Source organism: Styela clava, chromosome 4 (assembly GCF_964204865.1).
Source record: "Styela clava chromosome 4, kaStyClav1.hap1.2, whole genome shotgun sequence".
In the NCBI taxonomy this organism is placed as follows: domain Eukaryota; kingdom Metazoa; phylum Chordata; class Ascidiacea; order Stolidobranchia; family Styelidae; genus Styela; species Styela clava.
Window position 1 is genome coordinate 15,315,188 of NC_135253.1, and position 27,652 is coordinate 15,342,839.

Genomic DNA, 27,652 nt, shown 5'->3' on the forward strand with positions numbered 1-27,652 from the left:
TGAACAGTACTGATGATTGCTGATTCCCTGACAACAACCAAAAATACAACGCTAAAATAACTGCAATGGCATTGTACTGAAACAACAATAATATCAGCCTACTGTCTAGCATAAAAACATCCAACAAACCCCCATCCCGCAGTCACAAAACCACAAACAAACATCCCTGATAACTCACCGGAGACCAGAGGCACTCCCACAGACACCCATGACCAGAATCCAACCACACTGTACGGGTACAAACCACATCACACCAAAGCACACCCAAAGAACACAACCGGCAGTGTCACAGCGCCCCCAGTGTCCCCAACACCAAAATACCAAATAAGGCAATAATATCACATGACAGCATTTAACAGATAAAACAAGGGTCGTCACAAGAATAAAGAATGGAATCTCGGCCCTCAGTTGTGCACGAACACCCATATTTATGCCAATCATCACACTCGCATTATCTGTTCTGATTGCTAAAAGATTCTTCAAACTCAATTTATGTGAACCGAGTACATTCTTTAATAGCTATAACATTGTGTTGAGCACACAAGCTGTAAGTTCCAGATAGGTTGACACAATCTTTTTTTTGGACATGCTGAAATAAACTATTGATATACCTAGTAATTTATGCACAGTTATATCTGTGGACTCATCTATTAGAATGCTAAATCTGCCATCACCAATATCTCGTCTTAACCAAAGTTACCCCAGCCCACACTCGCTCATCCTGACGTCAACGAGTTAACCAACTATTTTACAGACTTTATAAACGTTAATACATAAAAACTTGGTGGCTCTAACAATATAGAGACCATATCCTAGGTCTGTTTTAAAATGCTCACACAGAGTACCGTATTTCTTATGACAGTATGATAAGGGTACATTTCTGCATTTAGTTTGGTGCATTTTCATTTCGAACACTGTTTTGTTTGTAGGGAGATTTATTTTACATAAATCAACTAAATGGCCACGATTCTGTAGTTAGAAATAGCTGAGTGACAACATAAAAATGTGGAAATAGACGCTTCCAGCTCTGCTATTTCGAAGTTTTTAAGAGTCATAAATGAATCAAGAGTCCTGGTAATGACGGGACAAGCTTTCAAATGTTTCTGGCTCTTAGTATGCTGCTTCAAATCTTGATATTTTGCTTTGACTTCACATTTACAGAACTTGCAGAATGCCCTAGATTCATCAGCAGCCATGGGCGCTAACTACTCTTTCAGCAAGTCATCCTTTAGCCACTATTTTTAAAATTTCTGGCCATATCGTTTGCCACTTCTGCACTTGTTTCTTTAGACATTCTTATAGGATAGAATTAGTGAACAACAGTCTGACAGTATTTCCTGACTTCAGATTTTACCATAACAACAGCGTTCAATTCACGCTACTTTTAGAGTAATAGCCTAATAATAATTGCCAATACAATATTTTGGCGAACCTCCCTTGTTGTTTTGAGCACTATTACCCTAACTTCGATTGGAAAACTTTTTTGTATTTTATATCTACAAATGTTAGGTACTGGTGAACTTCACTTCTTTGCCACTAGAGAACAATGCAAAATAACATTTGTAAAAATAATCTAAATATAACAAAATGGATGCTGAAATAATCTAGAAAATAATCTAACATCTAAATGGGTATTTCTTACATCTAACATACATAGTATGTTTAATCGAAACATGATGAATTGTAGTTGCAACTTATTTTTTTCTTAAAATACCCATGGCGAAAAGAGCCACATGAAACCGGGGCAAGCCGCGGGTTGGCCACCCCTGCTCCAGTTCCTTGAATCCACGAATTTTTCAACTATCTATCGTCTGCTTTATACGATTCATTAGTAGGTTAGTTGCTGCTAGTACTGCAGTGTACTATAACAGTGGAGTTCTTCGAATGTTTTCGCCTTCGTGGGCGATGTCGTTGGCAAAGCCATAGGATATATTCATGACCGAAACAACAGTAAACAGTTTAACCAAGTCGAGCTAAAGTATGAACTCGGTTACGGAAGTCGTTAGTTGGTATCAAATTTGTGTTTTAGTCGATGAAGATATTCATATTCTCTGCTATATTTTCAACTTAGCGGTGCAATATTGGGGTCTCACGGGCGATCGTAGGTATACTTTGGCAAGCTCTGTGACGTCCGAATATTGTGTAGTCGATCACGTCAACATTCATAAGTTAGTAAAAATTTGGCATCCCACCACAACCACACGATGTCACGACGTTAAACGTCATCCGTACATTTCCATATACCGGCACGTATCGAACAGATTTCAAGTCAATCATAAGGTATTGCACCACTATGGCGCGCTCGACCGTATTGACCACGTCATTTATACAAACGATAAAATTTCGTCGACGCAGCCTTTATTAATAGCACCTCAATTTTGTCTACACATATCAATTGGTCAATTTAATGAAAAAAGTTTGCAATATTACTGCAATCTCCCTATAATATAAATTGGAATTCACATATAAATCCAAGAGACAAACTAGTGTAACGGACCTATTACAGTAATTAATGTAATATCCCTATAATAAAAATAGAATTTCACAACGATATATGAGAGACAAACTAATGTAATAACTAGTTTATTACATTAATTACTGTAATCTTCCTGTAATATAAATAGCAATTCACACCGAAATAGGAGGGATAAAATAGTTTAACGGACCTATTACAGGCAAATCCGTAAACTCAGGATACCTAGAGTGAATATTGCCGGAATGTAATTTGCAACACTATCATACACCAAGTAAAAATAGCAGTAGGCAGTTTTGAAAATTACTATACACAACAAATAAATTTGCAATTTTTTTTTACCAAAACTCAGTGCGTCATTGTTGCATCATTATCTCAATTTTTGAAAGACAAAAGTCACATAGTTCCGAAAGGACATTTATAACGAATCTTAATCGAAAGATGTTCATTTAATATAAGTCACGAGTGACTTATGGAACTCAACATCGAACAACCTTACTTTGTAATACTCAAATAAGCGTTGTTCTCTAACAGTGAAACTATTCAATACACACAGGAATGTGGCATTGCATGCCGTGTGTTGGTAGGCAAAGGGGAGGTTAGTCTAGCTCAGTCAAGATAAAGGTATTTTAGACTGTTCAGAAATAGCAGACCTACTGTTTAGCAAGAGAAACATGAGTAGGCAACCATGCATCATTTCGGCTCTAAACATTATCGAATTTGTTTCAACAAAAGACATTTCTTTCTAGTTACAAATCTCGTATATATATATTCATATTCGCAAATAGCCAAACAAGTTATTTATAAAGTCACATAATACTACATGGACTCAATTAACTCTATTTCCATTCAACACACTTGAGTCAAAGTGATTTTATTGAAAAAACTCAAATTTTGACCCGTCAATTAGTTACAAATATAAGGACAATTCCCTCTATCTGAAGCTTTTAGAGCTAAGTACACTCAGGCGTCGTTTAACTCGGTTCAGTGATTTTAAGCATTAAACATTAAGCTGTCTTCAGTACAGTACATACAATATCGCGTTAGGTATGACAGGAAGTATCGCCTTCGGACCTTTTAGTATTCCGAACTGGACGTTTGGCTGTGTTAAATGTTTTAGTTGAAATAACTTGAGGCCCGCAACATGACAAACCGTATCTCGTTGGCAATTGTCAATTGATACAATTTCACATATATAGCGGTTTTGCTTGCTTCCCAGAATTACTTGCTCATAGTCAAAACTCGACAGTGAAACAGAATGGTCGCAAAATTATTGCTAGAGATAGGTTATAGGTGTTAAAAAGTTGGACATGGTTGTGCCAGGATTAATAATGGCACCAACTGCCTGTTTATTAAGCCTTTTGCATAGCCGTATTTTATCAGTACATTACAGGATGTAACGTAAACTATTTTCAAACTGAGTCTCTTCGCGCCCAAGGCCAAATCTTTTTTATATCAGGTTGAATAATCTATTTGAAGCATGAACTAATTCTTTTCAGGTAACATCGAATTATCTACTGTAACTCAATATTTAGAAGCAAAATGATGTTAGAGTTAGCAGTTTCCGCGACCGCATCGGCCTTGTTCGCTGTCATTGCCTACTTCAAATTGAAATCAATGAGAAAAGTTGACAAATTGAAATTGCGTAAGTATAACGGCTGTGGTCCCGAGTTTATCAATTGTTCTAGGGTTACTGTTAAAATTATTTTCACGCTGTGTTTTCAGAATTGCAAATTTTATTTTATTTCATGTTATAGAATTTATTATATCTCAATCGAATTATAACTATCGAAGGTATAGGAACATTCATACGGCGGTTTACTTTGCATGAGTATGATTTTAATACGATGAGCTAAGGTTTCAATATCTGGCGTCGACAGCCCTTGTCGTAATATTTTTTTATTTTTCTCTTTTAAGTACTTGCGATACTGGGAAAGTTGAAAATTCTACAAATGCTTCGTCTAACGGGACTAGATGTGCGGATGAGGCCAAAATTAACTGAAGTCACAGCTTCGAATGGATTCAAACTTCTTCTGCCTCCAATGTTAACTGTTACAGTTGAGGAAGTTTTAAAATTCAAAGTGAGAGAAGACGATGTATACGTTCTTACATACCCCAAGGCAGGTGAGAAAATATGGCGGCAAGTAGACTTTTAACCTCAGTTCGAAATTGAAAAATCCGAGAAACAATATTTATTATAAAATAATATAAAATTCATTGTATCCTTATTGTAATGTCAGGGACAACTTGGATGCAAGAGATAGCATGGCTGTTATGCAACAACGGAAATATCGATGAAGCAAAGAAACAGTCAGTCGCAATAAGAAGCCCGATGCTTGAAGCAGTAGATTTTACTATTAGCAATGGAATTCAGTCTCTAGAAACATGGCCGGAAAATAAGCAAAGGTATTCAATTATTTATGAAGCAGGAAGCAGTTTCCCCCTTTGAAACACACGCGGAAGTCTTCAGAATGATTTACAGCATTTTTCAAATTCTTTTGAATCAAAGTTTGTGAACATCGAATTGCCTTTCCCGAGTGTTCATTAGTTAGCACTTGTTTTGTTTAGCTTATGTTCATTTTTGCTCATAGGGAGAATTTCATGAGATCTATTCTAAAACATCAATATTGTTACATATTTTGCGCAAAAACCAAAGGTGGGTCAGAATTACGCTTCGCTAACGTTGCAATAATGAATGACTAAAGAGAAACGGCACAGGCAACAAAAGTAAAACTCTAAGTTGTGGATAATAGCCAGAAACAATTATTTCGTAAATCACAATCATACCAACACAAGCTTCAACATATAATCAGAAATTCACATTTAACGTTTCTATTCATTAAAAAAAACGCATTTTTCATAGAGTGATAAAGACTCATTTTCCGTACGAACTGTTACCAGAAGACATCAAAAACGGGAAGAAATGCAAAATTATTTACGTAGCAAGAAATCCAAAGGATTTATGCGTTTCGTACTATCATTTCCATCGTATGATTACAGGAATGCCTGACCCTGGAACATGGGAAGAATTTCTTGCAAAATTCTGTTCTGACAAACTAGGTTACGGAAGTTATTTTGACCACACTTTACAGTTTTGGGAGGTTGGTAATGGATAAATTATCATCTTTTAATTAAAATACATTTACCTTCTTGTATTTTATCTTGTGTATCTAGTGAAAACGAAATGTCTTGGCAATAATGGCAGCAACAGATGCGTATGTATTTTAATAATATAAGTAGTGCAATTGATCAGAATGTTATTTCATACTTTTAGAAATATCTAGACGACAAGCAACGTATATACTTCGTTACGTACGAAGACTTGAAAAAAGATCTTCGAAAGGAAGTTGAATCAATAGCGAAGTTTCTCGAAAAAAAGTTGTCGGATAAACAGATGGACGCCATTTCGGAACATTGTACGTTTGGCAGCATGAGCAAAAATAAGAGCACTAACATGTCTGCTTCTGCAAAATATGGCATGGATCTGACAAAATCCAAATTTATGAGAAAAGGAGAAGTAGGCGACTGGAAAAACCATTTCACAATAAATCAAAGCTCAGCTTTCGATGTGATGTATCAAGACAAGATTAAAGGAACGGGATTAGATATTCAGTTCGAAATATGAGCTCTAAGGATTCTTTATTAAGTTCATGTTGGCTAAGTGATTCAAATCCTCAGTTATCATTATGTACGCGCTTTGACTTATACAAATTTATACTTCCCATTTTTCCTGCACATTTTAGACAATGCAATTATTAATTAATGTGTTATATTTGTGTAGAAATTTAGAAGACAATTCAATACATACTTTTATATACCTAAAATTCCATCTCCCATTTTAATTCGCACTTTTTTATAGCTACTTTCTACATCCTCCCGTTTATTATTTTCGTGCTTGTGAAATTTATTGTTTGAAATTTATTTTAACTTTGGCTAATAAAGAAATCTTACAAATTGTGATACATGTACAGGGTGTACTTAAAGTCCATACACAGGAAATAATTCGATATTTTCAGTATGTAATTAAAACTAATGTTGCTCTCAAATGAAATTGGATGCATTGTACACTTGCTAAACCAATGATAAACCAACTGGTGAGTAGCTACCCTATACGCTGTATAATAATTAATTTTATTTATACCAACAGTTAAAACAGTAGATTTTTGTGGATGATATGAGCTCTTGCGTCGAGTTTTTGACAATGCGTTGTATATTCCAATAGTCTGTCTCTAGTTTGTGAACAAGAAGCGTTTAAAATCGATCGTTAAAATTTTTCAGAATTGTAATCTAATGTTTGCGAATTTTGGGAACAGCAGCGGCTTTTGCTTCCATAGTTTACTACAAGGTGAAGTCAATGAGACTCGTTGATAGATTACAACTCATTAGGAATCACAATATATTTCTATACTTATTGAATTAGATGTCATCTCCTAGTAATTAATATTCAGCATGGCTGAATAATGTTTTATTATGAAGCGCGATATCGAATAACCATGCCGCTGACGTAAAAAGCTCGGATCAACAACATCAATTATAAAATGTTCTTACAAACAAGTTTAGTTTTATGAAACTTGGCTTCTATTTTGAAGTCATAAATTAATTACACTTTTCAAGTACGGTCGATAATTGATTCCAATTGCCAGGATTCTCCTAAGTACACTACATTCCACTACAAATATTACTTATTAAAATACCTTCGACGTATTTCTGGTAATTTTCATGATTTTAGTTATGACGATGACGAAGATGTCAAGTTTTACGAATACTACAGATGGCCGGACTGGATAACAGGATAAGCTTAATTTCAAAATTTTGCTGTTTCCGATGTATGCTGCTGCTGTTATGAAGTTTAGAAGTCGACGAGGACGATGTTTTCATCGTAACATACCGGAAAGGAAGTAGTGATTATATGATGAGTTTTGATGACATAATTGTCGCAAATTACATTGAGTCATGTGTTAAGTGGGGAAAGTGTTTGAAAATTTTCACCCAATGGCATTTATTATTTGACATGAACTGTACAGTTTGTGTATTTCGGCTTTGCAAGTCCGTTTTCTCTGCAACTCATGAATCAACTGTCTTGAAATTTGCAGTGCTTGAAGATGGATACACCGCTAGATGGCTATTTTTTTTTAAATTTTTTTTCATCGTACCGGGCTCGATAATTCACCAGCATACTTTGCTATTACTACGAATATTGCACCATCGTCCTACCGATGGTGGTCCAGTTCCTACCGGTTACTATATATGTGAATTTCCATCTTAATGGAACTTGATGATCAATGTTGATTTGAATGTTTTGAAAGCTCAAATCATAGATTACAGTGTTTATATACTGCATAGGCTACCAGTAGCCTACCGTGTCCAATTATTGGCATTTCATGTCTCTCTTTTAACAAATTCAACGATCTATAAATATATATAGTTGATTCAAAACTGGTTTAGTGTAAGGCTTGTGACATTGTTTGGTGGAAGGTTTTACCTCAACTGAAGTCCGTTAAAGAGGAAGTATACCGCCATTCAAGGAGCATAGAGTTATGTAAGTGAAACAACTCGTAAAGATGCTTTAAATTGACTTGAAACGTTTTTCAACTCCAATCTCTTCCTTTCTTTAAAGGGTTCAACAAATATTTGTTTTTACTTTTGGTATTGTTATAACAAAATTTGTTTACCGAGTAGTGAAGACTCATTTACCGTATGAACTTTTGCCTGAAGATATCAAAAATGCAAAATATCATATGCAGCAAAAAAACCTGAAGATTTATGCGTTTCCTACTAGCATTTTCATTGAAGGTTTACAGATATGCCCGACCCCGGAAAATGGGAAAAACATTTAACCAATTTTTGCTCTGGAAATTTATCCTTCGGTCGTTGTTTTGAGCACACTTTAAAGTTTTGGGAGGTTGGTTCAAAATTATTTTTGAATATGTTTTGAAAAGTTTAATATTTTCTAGCTTAAACAGCAGTATATATATATAAAGGCTTTTAATCGATTTCCGCATGTTTTTGAAAATAAATAAATATCAGAAAACACGAGATGTCAAGATAATGATTGGGACTTTGGACTTAAATAATGGATTCATAATAACGCTGTATTTTAACAGAAACATCAAGATAGCAAGAAACAAATATTTTTTGTCACGTACGACGATTCAAAAAAAAAATGTGCGAAAAGAATTCGAATCGATATTAAAATTTATTGACATAGAATTGTCGGATCAACAGACAGAATTAATTTCAGAAAAAAGACCTTACTTTTGGCAACATGAGAATAACAAAACTACAGTGTCTAATTCAGCAAAATTTGGCATGGATCTTGATAATATTATGAGAAACGGAGGAGTAGGTAACTGGAAAAACCATTTCACAATAAATTATAACTCATTTTTCAATTTGATGTATCAAGAAAGAATTAAAGGGACGGGTTGAATATTCTGTTAGAAATTCAATATTTGGTTATGATATATGATAAATTCATACAAATCAGCATATATATATTTCATATATATATGCGAATATCTGTTTCATTACATATCTATTGACAAATGTGGTATAAGTAAATTTTAAATTGTATGAGTACGGAACCAAACTTTTAGCGCCAAATGCCTAAATTACCATATTTTCATATAAATTGAAAATTTTTTAGTTTGTTTTTCGCTTCTGCTCAACTTTTTGTAGTTGCTTTTCATATTTGGTAACATTTGTGTATAACAATCTTGATTTCAAACGATAATTATATATGTTGTTTTAAGTAAGAACCAAAGTCCGAACATGTGATCTTGCCAAGTTGCTGTAGGCCTATTATGTTGATTATTTAACTAAAATGCCACAATCCGTATATACAGGTACTAGTTATACATTAACTTGTACTGTAACTGTCCTGACTAAGCTGAAGCAGTTTATACTGATTGCGGTTGCGCCATACTATGTTAAGTTTCTTGTATCATAGACCTATGTAGCTTCTGGTTTAGACCAGGTAGAAGTTAGTCCATAAGTATCCTTATATACATACACATTATATGAGCTGTAGAATTATATCCGTTGTAGAGGCATCCGCTGTGTCAGTCCAAAGATCTTATATCTTATTCACACAAGCAGATTAGGTAAACAAGCGAACAATATTTGGAAACACTTGCCAATCCCTTCAATATGTTACTGAATATTTACGTTACATATTTTGTTCTTTACGTGGTCAAATGAAGTTGAAACGTTTGATATATTATTGCTTCACAGATATCGATACCAGGTTCATTATTTTGGATTATATTTCGCTCCAGCATGATGATATTTGCAATCTCGGGAACTGCAGTGTCTTTATTTGCTTTCATTGTATACTATAAGGCGAAGTCAATGAGGCTCGTCGACAGAATGCAACTATGTAAGAATCACAAAATATTTCGCACGTGTCAATCACCAATTACGGTGAATATTTTATGGTCTCTCTGTTCTTGTCTATATATATATATATATACATATATATAGATGTTGAAATCAATAGACCATGCTTCGTGGCCATACCATACATGCATACAAGTTAGGGTTCGGGGTGCGAATATTTGTATTTGTTTACTTTTCACATTGCGTAATATTAACACCCAGCACCAACATACAATAAACCAGAAACTGAAAATTCGATCATGTTGACTATCGCACCCTTAATCGTTGTCTACAAAGAACATTTGTACGCAAAAATGTATTCGTGCCACCAAGCATTTCACCCATAAAGTTTTTCAATCATAATTATTTGTGCCCACAAAATTGTACTCCGAAACATTGCCTACAAAACCTTTCGGTAGAACTGTACCTGTACGTAAAGGAGAAAGTACTAGGAGTTGATGGTTCAAACATAAATTGGAACAAGTGTTTCCTGATGTAAATAATCTTGTTAAATGGGAAAAAGTTATTGGTGAAATTGTGCAAACATGCATCGCCGACGACGATTGTACATTTCACCGAATTCCGGGCGGTATAATTGGAATGCCTGGAATCCAGGCAAAACTATATATATACCGAGTTGATCAATTACAGTAATTCAGTTCAATTACAAATATAATTACTCCCTTAAATATTTCAATTACATTACAATTACTCCGTGCAAAAAAATAAAATTACATTTACGATTACAACAGAGCAATGCTCAAATATATGGACACGTTTCACAGAGCGAAGCAGTCTTTACCCTTGACGCTACCACTACCCTCAAAAAAATTCCGAGTTTCGCGTAGCAAGAATTTACAGAATCAAACCAGACAGCCAGTGTTTCCATATGGATTTAGCCTATTTTATCACAGCTATTTCTAGCCTAATTTTTGATTACTACTATTTATTGAACTACAACTCCTAAGAAGACTATATGATGATTCACTTATTTGATTCAAACTTAAATTTCCGAAACACAACTAAAAACTGAAGAATAGCATTCGAAATCGCAAAATGAGATATTATTACAACCACGTCTGAAAATCTGCCTGAGTGTCTTAACGGATGCGAAAAGGCATATTGTTATATCACTTTTTCGCATCTTGCTGATTGGCTAATGTTAAAAAATAAAAAAGGAAGGCGATTCTCGGAAAACGCCCCTTGGAAAAAGTTTCGCCTTTTTTCGTGTTATTGCGGGCCAGATGAAAGAACGCCGTAGTTTGGTGACCCCTGGTGTAATTGAATGTGTGATTGAGCCAACATTTTAGCAAATTACAATTACATTTACAATTACACAGAATGAAAATGCCTCAATTGCATTACAATTACATGAAAAACTGTAATTAATTACAATTACAAATAACAATTGATCCAACTCTCATATCAACCTGGCGAAAATTTGTCGAACAGCGTTTAATTTTACTCAACAGAAAAGTTTTTGAACTAGAATTTTCATTAAAAACAAAACGTATGTACAGACGGCATTTGTGGAAATTTTTCGTTTTTGTTTTCAGTACTGATGATACTAACAAAATTGAACGTGATGAAAATACTTCAAATAACCGGACTGGATCAGAAGATGAGACCTGGATTAACTCATTTCACTGCTTCGAATGGTTTTAAAATTATGCTGACTCCAATTTTCGCTTCTGTTGTTAATGAAGTTTTGAAGTTCAAGGTTAGGGAAGACGATGTTTTCATCGTAACTTACCCCAAAGCAGGTAGGATTTATAACATGCCGGTAATTGTGTCGAAACGAATGTGACATGTGTTTAGAAATGTAAAAATTAAAGACCGCTAATATATCCTAGTATTTTTGTGTGTTTAAGGAACAACTTGGATGCAGGAGATAACATGGCTGATATGCAATGACGGAAACATAGATGGAGCAAAGAAAGAGTTAATTACAGTGAGGAGCCCGTTTCTGGAGACAGTGGACATTTCCATAAGCAAAGGGATTCAGTTTCTAGAAACTTGGCCCCAAAATAAGCAAAGGTTTGTAAGAATTCTATCTCAAAATGGAATGTTATTGTCGTCAAAGATCAAAATTATTCTTTACATTTGAATATTGTACCTGAACAAATGTAACCACGCGGTGCAACACTAAAATGAATATTTTCGTTTCCCATACCCGTGGGCATCGTAGGGTCTTATATGTGCAATATTTACCTCCTTAGATCCATGAGTCAGAATACAAGTAAAAAATTGTCGTGCCGAAAAAATTGGACTCTTATCTTTGTTAGAAATTATACACCTTTCACAATCCTATTTACTCTTGTTTGGGTTGATGCTTTCGTTTTATTTACAGAGTAATAAAAACTCATCTGCCATACGAAATTTTACCAGCAGAAATCAGAAACGGTAAAAAATGCAAAATAATATATGTAGCAAGGAATCCCAAGGACTTATGTGTTTCTTATTTTCATTTTCATCGCATGATTCCGGGATTACCAAACCCAGAAACTTGGAGAGAATTTTTGTCGAAGTTTTGTTCTGATAATGTAGTGGGCGGAAGTTGGTTTGATCACACTCTGAAGTTTTGGGAGGTTGGTCTAAAATAAATTATTTATAATTTCAGTTTTTTGAAAAGTAGTCGGTAATTGCACTAGTTTTGTTATGACGTCCGGTAATTGATGAGTTTGTATCAAAAAACATGTAGCTATTTCGAGGAAACTGGCTGCAATGAAATAACGAGATTTTCAAAAAATAAATTTGGAATGCTAGAGTGTACATTCGTGTCAAACTGATCCGAAATTGTATTGTATGTATTTTATCAGAAATATCAAGACGACAAGCAGAGAATATACTTTGTAAAGTATGAAGATTTGAAGAAAGATCTTCGAAAAGAAGTTGAATCTATATCAAAATTTCTTGGAAAAGAATTGTCTGGTGAACAGATGGACGCTATTTCAAAACACTGTACGTTTGGAAGCATGAGAAAAAATAAAAAGACTAATATGTCCTCTTTAGCAAAGTATGGAATGGACGTGGCCAAATCAAAATTTATGAGAAAAGGAGAAGTAGGCGACTGGAAAAATTACTTTACTATAAATCAAAGCTCAGCTTTCGATATGATGTATCAAGAAAAAGTTGAAGGGTCGGGTTTGGATATTACCTTTGAAATGTAGTTTTGTTTAGTCGTTGCCAACAAATTATTTCATTAACCATATAAGACATTTATAAATCGATATGCAAAAAATTATCAAAATACAGTGTTTTATATATAGTGAAATGTCACATAAGAAGTAGAGATGTACCGATGTATCGGTATTGGCAATATCGGCCAATTTTTCGGTGTAGTGTATCGGTATCGGCTAAATAAAGACCAATATTTCCGATATGTTTACCTTTTTGATATGATCCAGAATGTTTTAAAATAAAGTTGGAATACTGATGTTTAAGTTATTTTTTGCTCGGGGGAATCGTAAACTAGGAGCTACACACGTCCCCACCCCCGCGAGTAGAAACGAGTATGGGATTCTGACCTGTTCTTAGTTATTTATCAGTCAAACGCTCAACTAATTTGGCTATTTTTACTGTCAAATTTTTACATTGACGTTTTTAATATTACATAGTAATAATGAATAAATATATCAATCAAATATTAGTAGATTTTCTAATGTGTAAAATACAAAATATGTCGTTATATTGGAACAAAATCGTGCGCACGTAACTCAATGTATCAACTTGATAGGATAAGTAGGCTAATTATTTACTTATTTCACCACCCTGGTAGCAAAACCTTATGAGCAGGGATGGCCATATCCATCGACAATTTTTAATACTTTTTAAAAATATTATCGATACTGAAATTCCGAATGCATTGTATAATCCCCCACAATTCACTTTCCTAAAATCCAGGGAAATATAAATTGAACTTTCATAATGTTATCATTGTAAAGCAGTCATAAGGCATGTATGATATAAATGAAATTGCTTTAAGAAAGTAGACTTAATAAGCATTACAGCACAAAAATAAGAGCAACTAGGCTCCCAGTTTCAAATGATAGTGTAGAAACGTCTTTACTGACAGCATACGCACTTTTTGGCACGGTTATAAATTCTGACTGTTTATCGTTAAGCGCTGGTGTCATTTAGTCCATCGACATCTTTAAGCTAAATTCCGACTCAATTATCTCTCTACACAGGTATTAAATATTGTGATTCCATTAATTTTAATTTTGTTCAACTACACGATAATATTTGCGATATATTATGAAATAATAAAATCAGAAACATCCTCGACATGTTATAGGTATTTTCTAGCCAGCGCTGATTGAAATCCTCTCATGTCGATTGTAATTTATTGTCGCGACTCACGATTATGATAAAACATAAAGCGAAATATATGCGAAATGTTTTCAAGTAAAACGTGGACGACGGCGCTACAATGTGTGGTCGATATTCGATATTCTTATAATACGATATTCGAAGGTCGCGTTATTACTATTAAATTCGAATTGGACATCCCTTCCATATTTGTGAAGAATTGAACACCGAGATTACGAGCTTCAGTACACAATGCATCTGAATCAATTAACGCATTTGAATCCCAAACATTAATTTCTTATGATGTATTATCTAGGGCTGGGAATTTCGGAGAAAACACTTTAACCGTTAACCGGGTAAAATTAACCGGTTAATCGCAGCGTGACATTTGACGTAATAATTTACAATTTTAGCTTGTTACGTCACAATGGTTACATATCAATTTTGAGTATTCTTATCCTGGTATCGCTCAAAATTATTCACGAATGGAGATAGTTTCATGATCGCTCTGCTGCAAGAGATATGCAGCGTGCTTCGAACATATGGAGGTATTTTAGTAAAACCTGAATCTGTTATTAAATGTCATTTATGTCAGGGGTGTCAAGCTTGCGGCCCGAGGGCCGCAGGCGGCCCCAGAGAACTGCCAATGCGGCCCGCGAACACTCAACAATAATTGTGTTTTTTTTGTAAGTTTTTTATTTATTTAAATAATCGTCAAAGTTTTGCAATAGTTTTGCAGTATTAAGAAACTTTTTTTGGGTCGAGGGTCGGGGAAACATCCATCGACTCGCACTATATTTATTATATTTTCTAAATTGGATTAATCCAGCACTTCATATTGATATACCCTAATTCTTTATATTGAAGTTTGTGTAACGTCGTCTGTATCTCAACTCAGCAAATACAGTGTCACTGATACGATGACTTGTAGTCTTGCACGGCCCTCGTCAATTGCGGAAATATTGCATGTCTGTTTATTCAATTGAACTTTTGTATTGTTATTTTTATTTTAATTGTGTCGATACAATATTCCATGCACGACGAAATAAACATCTGAATCTATTACAGGGATGAAATAGGAAGTTTGCTTAAGATTGTTAAATGGCATACTGATACCGGTATTCATTTCGTCACACTGATTGCATAGGCAGAACATAGACGTAGTTAATCTTAATATAGATCTCCTTCTTATAGAGCCAGGTCTAACAGACTTTCATCACGTTCAGTTCGCTAGTGGAGCAATGTTCAAATATCTAAAATCCAAAAGGAGTACAACCGTGAAGGCCGCGCTCGAGGAAATTAAAACAGTATTCCAGTGAATCAAAATGAAACAGCAAAATTTTGAATATGATATTGGGTGTCAATAAATCAGAAAAATTCAGATGGAACGTAACAGCTTTTTGGCGAGTTCTGATAGCCTTGTTCCACGGTATGCTCCGGTCCTTAGGGATTGGCGATGTTGCCGAATAACCAAGTTCAATATTCAAATACCTTATACCCGCCCGGTAACCAGGCGAGAAGGTATGCTAATACTTGAGTTTAAAATGAGTAAGCCTGAATAAGAAACAGTCCCAAGTGAATACATGAAGCTCGATGGTCGGTTACCTACAATTTTATTTTTCAGCATAAAATTTTGTGTGTCAATTTAATAAATCATTAACAAATACGCTGAATCAAATGCGCTCGCTGACCTAGTAATATCGCACCTTGAGGTACCACAGCAGCAACAATTGCGCTACGATTGCAAATAAAAATTAATGGTTCGCGTGTTGGTTGGTAACTTTAGTCAGGTGCCCTATTAGGAATATTATTGGACACGAAATGTACATATGAATCGTTTAGTTATTATTATGTTGTTGTTCTTGTTGCTATTTTAAATATTACTCATTACTCCTGTTTTTCTATATAACAAAATTGGACGGTAAAATTTGTGTGAAAGTTTACAACTTACAGTAGAATCACCGTCCTCTGTTGGCGGATTGAATTGCCACTTACTTAAGTATGATTCACCACAAAGTATTCTACTGAAGCGAATGTACATTGTAACCATGAATTTCAATGTTATTTAACCCCTCAATAGTAATAGTATGTTGAAGTAAATGGAAATACGTCATTCTAGCTACTTCCCTGATGAAGAGTTGTCGCGACAGCTCCAAGCATTAGCTTTTTGCATATAACCTTCTTTGTGTTTCCGGCTTCGTCTGAGTGTTGAAATAATAGTGTTTGTCATGTTCTTGTGATTTTGCTTTGGATTCGACCGTATAACTGTAATAAGGTTTAAGTGTGTATTTGTTTTTGGATTCTTTAATAATTGGATTGTGCATATTTATAATATACGAAAATTTGGCATTACAATACATTGTGTGCTTATTGACTTCTGAAGAGTTTAGATCGGAGTTACACTCTATTAAACGTGTGTCAACCCAATAACACGTGAGTGAAGCGCAGATAGGGATCCTCTCCCCTATACTACTCTGTTTGTATTTGTCAAGTCTTTATCCAATATTATGCTCTTCGCCAAGCTCAGAAAATCAGTATCAGTAGATTAGTATAAAAGTTGTGAGGATGCTGGTATTGACAGTGGCAGGAATCTTAGCAGCCTTGTCAGGCGTCGTTTTGTACTTCAAGTTGAAGTCTATGAGACTTGTCGACCGAGTGAAACTACGTAAGTGTTTTATTAATAATGTAATAGTGCCTTACCTCAAAGCGTCAATCCCGAATTCTAATTATCGCTCAGGTCGCAGATACGATCGGTTTATAAATTTTTTATGATTGGATTGGGTCCAAAGTTGCAGTAATGACTTTTATAATTTCACACTAAATTTTGCTCGTTTTTATAATTAACGGGCTCCTATATTGTATTTAAGAAATGGCAATACATGCAAAGCTGAGGATTCCACAATTATTTCAACTAACCGGACTAGATACACGGATGAAGCCAAAACTAACCCAATTCACGGCTTCGAATGGTTATAAAATTCTGCTGCCCTCACCGTTTACTGTTGCAGTTAATGAAATTTTAAAATTCAAAGTAAGAGAAGACGATGTTTTCATCGTAGCTTATCCCAAAGCAGGTGAGGAAGAAAAGTAAAATGAAGGAATCGCGTGGTTTGTTAAACAACAAATTACAAAACTGAAAATGCCTATTTGTCTACCGTGTTTTCCCGAAAATAAGACAGTGTATTATTTCAATTTTCTTTCGAAAAATACCATTGGATCTTATTTTGGGGGGATGTATTTTATTTTCATTTAGAGAATTACGAGATTTTCAAATATACAAAATATGAAAACCGATATCCATTTACTTATAAACAACACGTTCTTATTTAAAATAACTACTAAACATAGATTCCTTTTAAACGAGTAGGAAAAATTTCTTGCTATCGAATAGGTCAAAAAAATTTGCGCTGTCGACTAGGTCTTATTTTAAAAGGGTAGGGCATATATTAAATGATTTTAAAAATTTATGATAGGTCTTATTTTCATGGTAGGTCCTTTTTTCGGGGAGATCCGGTAGTACCAATGGAGCGGGATTCGATTTTTTGTGTGTGATGAACGTCATCAAAATTAAAAATTGCGCAGCATGTATCGGTTCTGCGATCGCGATCTAGTGGTCAGGCGACGTCGGGAAGACCTCGTACCAAATCAAGTCAATTGGTACTGTGAAATATTAGATAGAATTATTAGAATACTTATATTGTATTACCTCGTTTTGGCTTTCGTGTCCATATATTTGAGCATTGCTCTCTTGTTGTAATAGTATTCGAACTTATTCCACATAAATTCATAAAGTCTATATGTATTGATGTTTGCTTTGTGTTATTTTTGTATTTTACAGGAACGACTTGGATGCAAGAAATTGTGTGGTTAATATGCAATGATGGAAATATAAAAGAAGCAAATAAACAATTGCTTACATTGAGAAGTCCGTTTCTGGAGATAGTGGATTGTCATCTTCGCAATGGATTTCAATCTTTAGAAAATTGGTCAAGAAATAAACAAAGGTATATACCGTCACGCTAATACCCAAATTGCGTAAGTCATATTCAGCAATTTTGAGAAAAACGTAATAATGATATTGTTATGCCATTGAGAGTAAATAATTTCCCATGGTTCAATTTTTTAGTCGTCTCCGAATTTGAAATTTATTTGTATGATGTAGGCACGTGACGTCATAATGGCACACTGTGACTTATGCAAAATGTGCCTATGACTTGGGAACATAGCAATTTTGCAACTTGATTTTATCCATCAGTCCTGAAAATCAAACATTCGAAAAACATATGTAATTTACATTATTCACGATGTCTAAACCCCTAAACAGCCTATCTGTTTTAACTATTATTCTTTTTATGTTTGATATATACAGTGATGAGCTGGAAAGATCGTAACAACCGGAACGCACCAAATTCGTGAAAATTTAATATATATATATTTACAACACGACGCTACCAGTAATTTTGTCTGTGGTAAGATAGAGCCGAAGAACTACAATGAAATATGAAAAAATTATCTGAAATATGACTGTTTAAAATTGAAAGAATCTTCATACTAATTCAATACAAATGTTATTATTAGATAGATATTCACGGGGTCAAAGGTCGGCGAAATATCCATTAAACGTTACTGCTGTGCACCAATTATTTGCCAGCTGTAATGTAAAAAGAATTATGATGCAACAAAACATCAATTAATAACTAAGTTTCCCGCAGAAACTAGACTTTTCGAACCATAATTTTATTTTAACAACAGGAACGCAAACGCGATAAAACGTCCAACAACCGGAACGCCGTTCCGGTTCGTTCCGGCTACAGCTCATCACTGGATATATATATATATATTTCATCAATATAACGCACTCTGTACACCCACCGAAAATAAGACTTTCCCTAAATAATAAATATAAAGAATAAAAAAGAAATGAATGAATCCTTAAATAAAAGCCAACCAATATGAATTGGACTTAGAAAGTGGATATCACACGTGCTCACTTCACTTTAACAATTGCAATAATGTGCACGTCACATTAATCTCCATTTTATGCGTTTCGGAATCCTTGGGATAAAATCTGAATTAACTGACAGGTGCGCAATTCGGTTATTAGCCTGACGATACACCTTTATTAGTTGATTCTAATGATGAAACTAAAACAAACAAATACAATCAAAATGTGAACATTGTATCACGGTCACATTCTATGCAAATTTCGACAGTGAATAGTTTTATTGAAATAATGATATATTATGATGGTCTCTCTGTATCCCATTTATTTCATTACCGAAGTCGATTCAATTCCAGCCAAACTAAAAATTTGGAATTTTCATTATATCTTTGTTATTTATAAAAAAAAAATCCGGGGCTTTTCAGCATTAGGAAATAATAAAAACTCCATATTACTTACTAACAGCTTACCCACAACGTTTTAATGTATCGTTGAGTAACGCAATTAATCCTTTAATTTTTCTTCAAATGGTTGAATTATATTCAGTTAATAAATAGGTCACAAGAACTTTAATTTCAGAGTGATAAAGACTCATCTTCCGTACGAACTGTTACCAGAAGACATTAGGAAAGGAAAAAGATGCAAAATTATTTACGTAGCAAGAAATCCAAAGGACCTATGCGTTTCATACTATCATTTTCATCGCTGCTCTAAAATGTTGAAAGACCCAGGAACGTGGCCAGAATTCTTCGCAAATTTCTGCTCACACAGAGTAGGATTTGGAGATTGGTTTGACCATACGCTAAAATTTTGGGAGGTTGGTTTGTAATTAATTTTTGTGAAAATTATTATTGAATAATACATTTAACTTGTGGTTTTCAAACTTTCTGACGGAGCGAAACCGCAATGAAACATTGCGAAGGCTCGAGGAACGTTTGTGCAATACCTGCGAGGTAGTAAGAATGATTGTATAAACTATATATATATATGAGCAAACTTAATGCTGACAAAACAAAATAATCTTTAAAATGCAGCAAGTTTGATCAAAAAAAAAATTCATAAATCTGATAATATATTATACGTTTCCGGAAAATTCGCCGCAGGAAATTTCGCCGTAGGAAATCTCGCCGCAGGAAATTTTGCAAAGGGTATTCAAAAACCAAACTGTTGTTATCAAAAATACTTGTTTTACAGCAAAATGCTCTTGCAGCGAATTTTCATGCGGCGAAATTTCCTAGAACCATATTAACTCTCGGCTTTAGATGTAAACTCCCGGAACCTCTGGTTGAAAATCAGAATATATGTTGACATGCTTGTATTGTTTATTCGATAATGGTTCACATATATTTATATATAGATCACGAAAATAAATTTATTCAAACTAAACACTCACGTTACTGATTCATGTTATTAGAAATATCAAGAAGACAAGGAAAAAATATATTTCGAAACTTACGAAAATTTGAAGAAAGATCTTCGAAAAGAAGTTGAATCAATGTCAAAATTTCTTGAAAAAAAATTGTCGGAACAACAACTGGACGCTATTTCTGAACATTGTACATTTGACAGCATGAGTAAAAACAGAAGCACAAATATGTCAATGTTAGGACAAAATAGTATTTCCACGAAGAAGTCAAAGTTCATGAGAAAGGGACAGGTTGGTGATTGGAGAAATTATTTTACGATAAATCAAAGCTTGGCCTTTGATGAGTTATACCAAGAAAAATCAAAGGAACGGGATTTGATATTTCTTTTGGAAATTGAATTTTAAGTTAAATATCATTATTCTGCATTATGATTGGGAAAGGAATTTACAAAGATAATTATTACACACCATTGTATCCACGAATAAAAATGATTCAAATATTGAAAAATTCTGTATGTTTCAATCGAAATAGTTGACGGGAAACACTGCATTTTTTAAAGTTCAGACAATTTTCTATTAGGCTACATGAAGCATGGAATAAATCATACTCTTGGGACACGAAATGTACTTATGGATCGTTTTGTTATTATGTTATTGTTCTTGTTCGTTATTCTATTTTCTTGTTGTTGTTACAAAAAAATTACTTTTTCGTGGGTAAAAGTTGTATTTTTACCAATCATTTATTTCAAAAATTTCTGCGGGCCCAATAAGAATCGTCATTTGTGTGCGATGGAGCTATCAAATTGCCCACCTTGTGGCAATTTCGCTTTCACGGTCAAGCGAATTCATGAAGACTGCGGTGCCGGTGGTATAATATGACAGATTGCATGCCCGTATCACTTCGTTTTGGCCTTAATGTTCATATATTTGAGCATGGCTCTCTTTCTTCTTATATATTTGTGACAAAGACACAAAAATTTAAATTCGACATTCTTGATCAATGAGGATGAAGAAGCAGATATTTGTATATATATATATAAATTATTATTCTATTGTTATATATTATAATCACATTTAAAATGAAATAAAATCCATTTATTGTCCTCCAATCATAACATCAAGAACTTTTTTAAAGAACTGCTTCGGTTCTTCCAATTCATGAAACAGCAGGTCGGCGACATCATTATTCGCCAGGTCTTCATTCTGTAGAAAGAAAGCGTGTGCTTTCTGAAACATCGTACCAGAGAAAAGGTGGCCAACTTTTGAATTGGGTATTGGGCATCCTAAGAGGTTGTTTAGTCGCATTGCTTCGCAAATAATGGTTTGCCATTGTGCAGAAAAGTGCAATGCTACCTTGTCATAACTGCTTTTAGGTATTTGACGAAAAGCATCTGGCAAGGAGTCACCACCGATCTCATTGTAAGAACACGAAAACGTCAGTGCTAGTGCTTTACACACTTCGTCTAGTGGTGCCTGTTCTTGACATCTTGCCCAACTGTAAATACTTAAAACGAGAAGCTTGTTTTCCTCGCCAAGAACAGCTGCATCTGAAAAATCCGCATTCTGTATCATAGCTTTCGTAAGATATTCTTCTCGTGCGGCCATGATCACTTCACAAGTGTCGCATGCTCTTAATTCATCCCGTGTCATTTCAAGATGTAATTCTTCTGTTTGGTCCGCGTTTGGAACTGTCACTGCCATCACGTTTGCTGCATAATTTTGTCCTATTCGATCCATTTCTACAATATGACGTTCAACCACATTATCATTTTCCTCCCTGTTAAAATGGATGATACATCCCAATTCGTAGAGCGATTGGCGAATCGAAAACGATGCTACATGGGAAGTGTTGTTCTCTGGGTTATCCACCATAAGCGGCATGAAACTCGCTGGGTCTTGCATTCCTTCGACGATCTCAAAACAATCTGGCTTTACGTCAGCTGATTCGCCACCGTTAAGCAATGTATCCACATAGGTTTGAATATCAGGAAGCTGTTGATATATACGTAAAAATTCTCTGAATCTTTCTTCTGGAAAGTTTGGATTGTTTGCCACGAATAATCGGATAATTTGATCGTTACTTTGATAACGGGCCAGCCACACCAACGCACATTCAATTGCATTTCGGAGATTCCTCGGACGCCTTACTTCCTGTAAAACAACGTTTGCTGTTATTAACTATGTAATTGATGCTTCGACTGATGCTCACCCACTATTAAACTATTTTACTGTTTTTTTTTCTGTATATATATGTATATATATATATATGCATTGTGAATCACTACAAAGTCACGAAAGTTGCTTTAGTGAAAAATACATTGGAAAAAAATGTTCTGCGTATCTCGAGCTCCACAAGAGGGTAGAAAATTGCGACATTGCAAATAGTTCGCATAAATGTACATAGTTTGGCTATTATTATATTTTTCAAAAATTCCGGGGTATATTGCTAGTGATTGTACAATCTCCCAGTTACAGATTTAAAACCATACCCAATGACTTATAGTGATTACTAAATCAAAAGTTTCCCATTTAATAATGAATATTTTCAGTCTCACTTTCCATATAAGACCTCATTGATTCCATCTAGAACCTAATTTCACCTTATGCCATTCTAAACATGGATATTTTATAGTTATTCACCCCAGGAAAAACTTGCAAGAAATCCTCAAAGTTTCCACCGAGGATTCCGTCTTGTGTGCTCATCAATGCCCCGAGAACAGATAACGCATTCCTCGGAGTTTCAAACGTAATTTCCAAGATTGACTGACGAAATATTTTCCCTCGACAAGACCGTTGAGGTCGTTTTACCTAACAATGAATGTGAAATAAAACCCCAAGATCGACTTTGATATAAAATGAAGCATATTTGTGAAAAGAATATAGAAATGAGATTTAACAAATTAAATAAAAGTAATATATATATTCATTATAAAATTATATCTTATTATATTTTCGTGGCCAAGGCTCCCTCCAAGGTGCGCAGTACCAACGACCATTTGCGCAGTAAAATCTATATGGCTCGTGGCCCTCTTTGGAGGCTTTCAGCACTCATGGCCCTCCTGTTTAACAATTCAGTGGCATTTATATACTTTGATTGGTAGATTCCAAATTCCATTATGATCAAACAGTTCATGCCCATCAAAGTGAAAACACCCCATGATATAACTAAGCAATGAAACTTTAGGAAGAACGGGGAGGAATAATATTGTGAATTAAAAAGGAAAATCTGTCGGAAACCGTTGGTCTGACCAGGCCTGTCCGTGGGAATAGAATTCCCATCAGAATCCAATGGTTTGGAATGGGACAGCACACATTTTTATATCCCATGGGACACGAAAACCGTATGATTTTCGGGGAAATGATGGTAAAACACTTCGTTATGGACTTCGTTTCCATATATTTGAGCATATCTCTCTTGTTAGGTATAAAGAGCCAAATATATTCACCATCAACAATATACTTCGTGATGGGGCTGATGGACACATTTATAAGGGTTTCACCACATTTGAACCCACGTACATTTGAACCCACAACAATTGCACCTGTATACTATTTTTTGTTTACGGATATTTGAACCCATGCTAACCCTAACCCATGAATTTTAGCACCCTCATATATATTGAACCCGCGGATATACGGGTGCAAATGTATGGGTTCAAATGTACGCGGGTTCAAATGTACCGTCACCATGTATAATAGTTATGAATATAAAGTTAACAAAGTCCGTAAACTTGGTTATTTTGTATGTCTATTCGTACATGTAGTCATGTTTAGTAGACGCTAAACCCAAATTTAACAATTTTTATCGAATTTCATTCCAATGGGATGGGCTGGGACAGGCATAATTGCTATGGGATGGTATTGGAACAAAGAATATGTTCCATGGACAAGCCTGGGTCTAACTCTAACCTAACTAGAAATGCCTATTCCACGTTTCAGTGCTGTATCTTGGTTATCACTGTTGATTGTGATGTCACACACGTGTATGTTACGGCCTAGTTCTAGTATCTCTATTTATCTATACAAGCGCGGTCGGAGTCGCATTTCGAAATCTTGAACAAACGATATGGATTTCTTGCTACGTCGGGAAAATTTGTCGGTTGCTCGTAGCCGTGTGGTCATGGTCTAAAATGGTCGGAATTTGAATAAGTTTACGGGACTGCTAGCGCCGTCAGCTCTTAGGCCTCGAGTTTCGGCACACGTGGCCATGGGATTTTATACTAAATGATATCAGTGTTATAATATAAAAAAATTATGTTTACCAGGAATATGAGTTGAATGTGTACTTTGTTCGTATTCTGATAATATAATATAACATTGTAATATTTTACAAAGTCTGTAAATCATTCATTTATGCTCAGGTTTAAAATATCCATGCCTATTTACAAATATTTGCTGAGTGTAAAGTTCTTATATGGAACATGGGTCGTGACATCATACCATTAATATTGCGTCGCCAGAAAACGTACGCATGTTTACTTCGGCATTGTAAATTAAACATATTCAAAATAATGGTGGACTGTTAGGGACGGATTCATGCTTGACAAAAAATGCAGAAATATATAAAAAAAAAATTAATATTAGCTTTTGTGAACTGTAAACCTAACTACATCGGAGTAACTCTACATCTTGCTTCAAATACAAAAACATTAACATTGTAAAACAATGTCTACTGCACTATAATATTACCTCTCGCCATTTGAAGTCGCTCATAAAAAGAAATCCCTTGTTGACGTCAAATATACAGAAATCAGTGTCCGACGCAAGAACCATCGCGTCAAGTTCGTTGGCAATTGCGGCGATTTGGGCATCAGCATCTCCAGGAACAACAATGAAAGGGACACCAAGTTCAGTTAAAGTTTGCCTCAACACATCCTCTAGAAAATTTTGAAAAAAGATGATAAAATTTAAACTATCATACATACTTGCAATGAAAAACAATTGAACAAATTGCATTAGCAAGCTAGTCACGTGACTGATATGGGAAACGGTTTATATGACGTGTTGCATGCACCATTCCCCGCGGTAAAATGGCAAAACATCTCTCCGCGCACCATCGCTGTTAATGGATGTTTGCTTGCTACGTTATGTCTTAATAACCGTTTATTTCACGAATAAAATTTGGCGCTTCCGACGTATGTGCACCAAGATGGCGCACAACCTGAACCCTAACCTGGTACACATACTATGTTCAGGTTGTGCGCCATACTTCTGGAGCTCCTAAAATTTAAACTGACTTCCAAGTAAAGGCTTTTCTTGTATTCTTGAATTCTCAGAGTTCACCAGTTCTCTTATACCACCCAATCTGGCAGTTTTCTCTTCGAGAAATCTTGTTATGTTGTTTCTCGATTTGAAACTAAAAACAATATCACGATAAAAGCACAACCACTGATTTATTTTTGTCATGTGGAAAAGTAGAAAACATATATTGATTAGTTATGGTTAAGTTATTACCGCGAAATAAGAAGAAAATAAATGACAAAAATCTTTTGAAATAGAGCAGTTTAAAAATATAAAATTTTATCGTTATAGTTCAAATGAGCTAGCCGCAAATAGCGCCGCATCTCAAGTTATATGTGTTAAAGTTATGGAATACTATATTGCTATAGTTCAACAAACTAGTAGAGCCCTTTTCAATAATATTTTGGTAGATTGTAAATTTGTTCTTGTTTACCTGTCAAATACCACGTAAGGTTGAATACGGCAACGGTTCAATACTTCGACAAATTGTTCTATTGTAGATCGAAATGACGTATAATCGCCGCCACGCCTGAAAATATTTTAATTGAAAGGGACTAACAATGAAGTAAATTGTGAGGCTATACATTTTGCGTGGGTAGTATTTTGCAAAGCTTCATTAGTTTTTCGTCGGTAATGAAATAGTATAATTCTATTTATACCTTCAACGTGAAACATGTATGACCCGTACGGTCGTACCCATTTTTCGGAATACACGTTTGTTATGCAATCAGAGTTTTATTTTGAAATATTACCTGCAATCTTATTTACAAAGATATCTGACATAGCTGAATAATCAACCGTACATAATCGAGCTAAATGTTCAATGATTGCTACAATAAATGTATTCAAAATATATACCGGTATATTAAATTGCAATATTCTACCTGGAATCCAAATGGCCACAATCAAAGTAAAGAAAATACAGCAATTCTGATCCATCGATGATAACGTTTGTGTCACTCACATTGATATCTTCTAATAAAGGTTTGGGGTATTTGTGAACGAAACCATGCAATCCTTTGACTCCCATTGCCACACCTCTCTACGTACCCCAATTTGGATAATGACGGTATGATGATCCCACGATATAGTTTCAGCCTCCGTACAGGAAGAGTAATCCTTTACTTTCACCCCGCCAGCATACGATAAAACTAGATCTAATAGTGATGCAAGTAGGCCCGCCCAACGTTGGTAAATAAATCCTAACTAGAACACACCACACTCTCGTGAGAAGGAATCTCCCTGTGTGGGAACATGGTGCGAACGCGCAGCGCTGGTAGGATGCGGTTGAGAGAACATTTATTTGAAAGTCAATACAATTATGGAACGCTGATGGATGAGGTATGATTCACCACATAACCCAAGCAGTGTATTCACCTTCAGTGATATTTTGCAAATCTTCATCCAATATTATGCTCTTCGCCCAAACTCGGTGTATCATATTAGGATAAAATTTGCGAGGAAGCTGGTATTGGCCGTGACAGGAACCTTAGCAGCCATGTTAGCGCTCATTATTTACTTCAAGTTGAAGTCTATGAGATGTGTCCACAGAGTAAAATTACGTTAAGTGTTTTCTCAATATTGTAAATAGTGCCTGTCAAAGAGTTGATCATTAATTTCAATACTTGCTTTGTACCGTCAAACTTTACACAATTTACGTTTTTAATGATATCTAATTTGATATGTCTTTTCGCGAATAGTCGAAAACCTTCTTTTTTCTTGATTTATGGACAGGCACTATACCTATCGATCGTCTTAAGAAATTGGGTTTGTTCTGATTGAAATGGGCCCAAATATGGAAAATGTTACTATATAAATAACTTTTATGTTTTCAAATTCTTTTAATCCTACGAGGCCACATATTTCACGCTGAATTTTGCTGGTTTTTATAACCCACGGGCTTCTATCTTGTATTTAAGAAATGGCAATACATGCAAAGCTG

At 34.9% G+C, this 27,652-nt stretch overlaps 4 protein-coding genes across 4 annotated transcripts; 3 read left to right on the forward strand and 1 right to left on the reverse strand.

The window, feature by feature from the left end:
* Positions 1 to 3,968: 3,968 nt before the first annotated feature.
* LOC120326411 (sulfotransferase 1C4-like) lies at positions 3,969 to 6,435 on the forward strand. Its single transcript, XM_039392696.2, has 5 exons — positions 3,969 to 4,118; positions 4,391 to 4,597; positions 4,714 to 4,879; positions 5,337 to 5,574; positions 5,748 to 6,435. The coding sequence occupies exons 1-5, from the start codon at positions 4,016 to 4,018 to the stop codon at positions 6,096 to 6,098; spliced, it is 1,065 nt and encodes a 354-aa protein (XP_039248630.2). The 5' UTR covers positions 3,969 to 4,015; the 3' UTR covers positions 6,099 to 6,435.
* Positions 6,436 to 9,712: 3,277 nt separating this feature from the next.
* On the forward strand, positions 9,713 to 13,622 carry LOC120326935 (sulfotransferase 1E1-like). The gene is made up of 5 exons (XM_039393290.2): positions 9,713 to 9,851; positions 11,407 to 11,613; positions 11,722 to 11,887; positions 12,201 to 12,438; positions 12,670 to 13,622. Exons 1-5 carry the CDS (start codon positions 9,752 to 9,754, stop codon positions 13,018 to 13,020), a joined length of 1,062 nt encoding a protein of 353 aa, XP_039249224.2. The 5' UTR covers positions 9,713 to 9,751; the 3' UTR covers positions 13,021 to 13,622.
* A 1,853-nt stretch (positions 13,623 to 15,475) lies between these two features.
* Positions 15,476 to 20,932, forward strand: LOC120326215 (sulfotransferase 1 family member D1-like). The gene is made up of 5 exons (XM_039392461.2): positions 15,476 to 16,826; positions 17,029 to 17,235; positions 18,000 to 18,165; positions 19,683 to 19,920; positions 20,518 to 20,932. The coding sequence occupies exons 1-5, from the start codon at positions 16,727 to 16,729 to the stop codon at positions 20,872 to 20,874; spliced, it is 1,068 nt and encodes a 355-aa protein (XP_039248395.2). The 5' UTR covers positions 15,476 to 16,726; the 3' UTR covers positions 20,875 to 20,932.
* Positions 20,933 to 21,189: 257 nt separating this feature from the next.
* LOC120326213 (single-strand DNA endonuclease ASTE1-like) lies at positions 21,190 to 27,044 on the reverse strand. Its single transcript, XM_039392459.2, has 6 exons — positions 26,595 to 27,044; positions 26,144 to 26,239; positions 25,707 to 25,825; positions 25,159 to 25,346; positions 23,110 to 23,277; positions 21,190 to 22,620 (listed from the first exon to the last, which is right to left on the reverse strand). The coding sequence occupies exons 1-6, from the start codon at positions 26,738 to 26,740 to the stop codon at positions 21,565 to 21,567; spliced, it is 1,773 nt and encodes a 590-aa protein (XP_039248393.2). The 5' UTR covers positions 26,741 to 27,044; the 3' UTR covers positions 21,190 to 21,564.
* Positions 27,045 to 27,652: the final 608 nt, after the last annotated feature.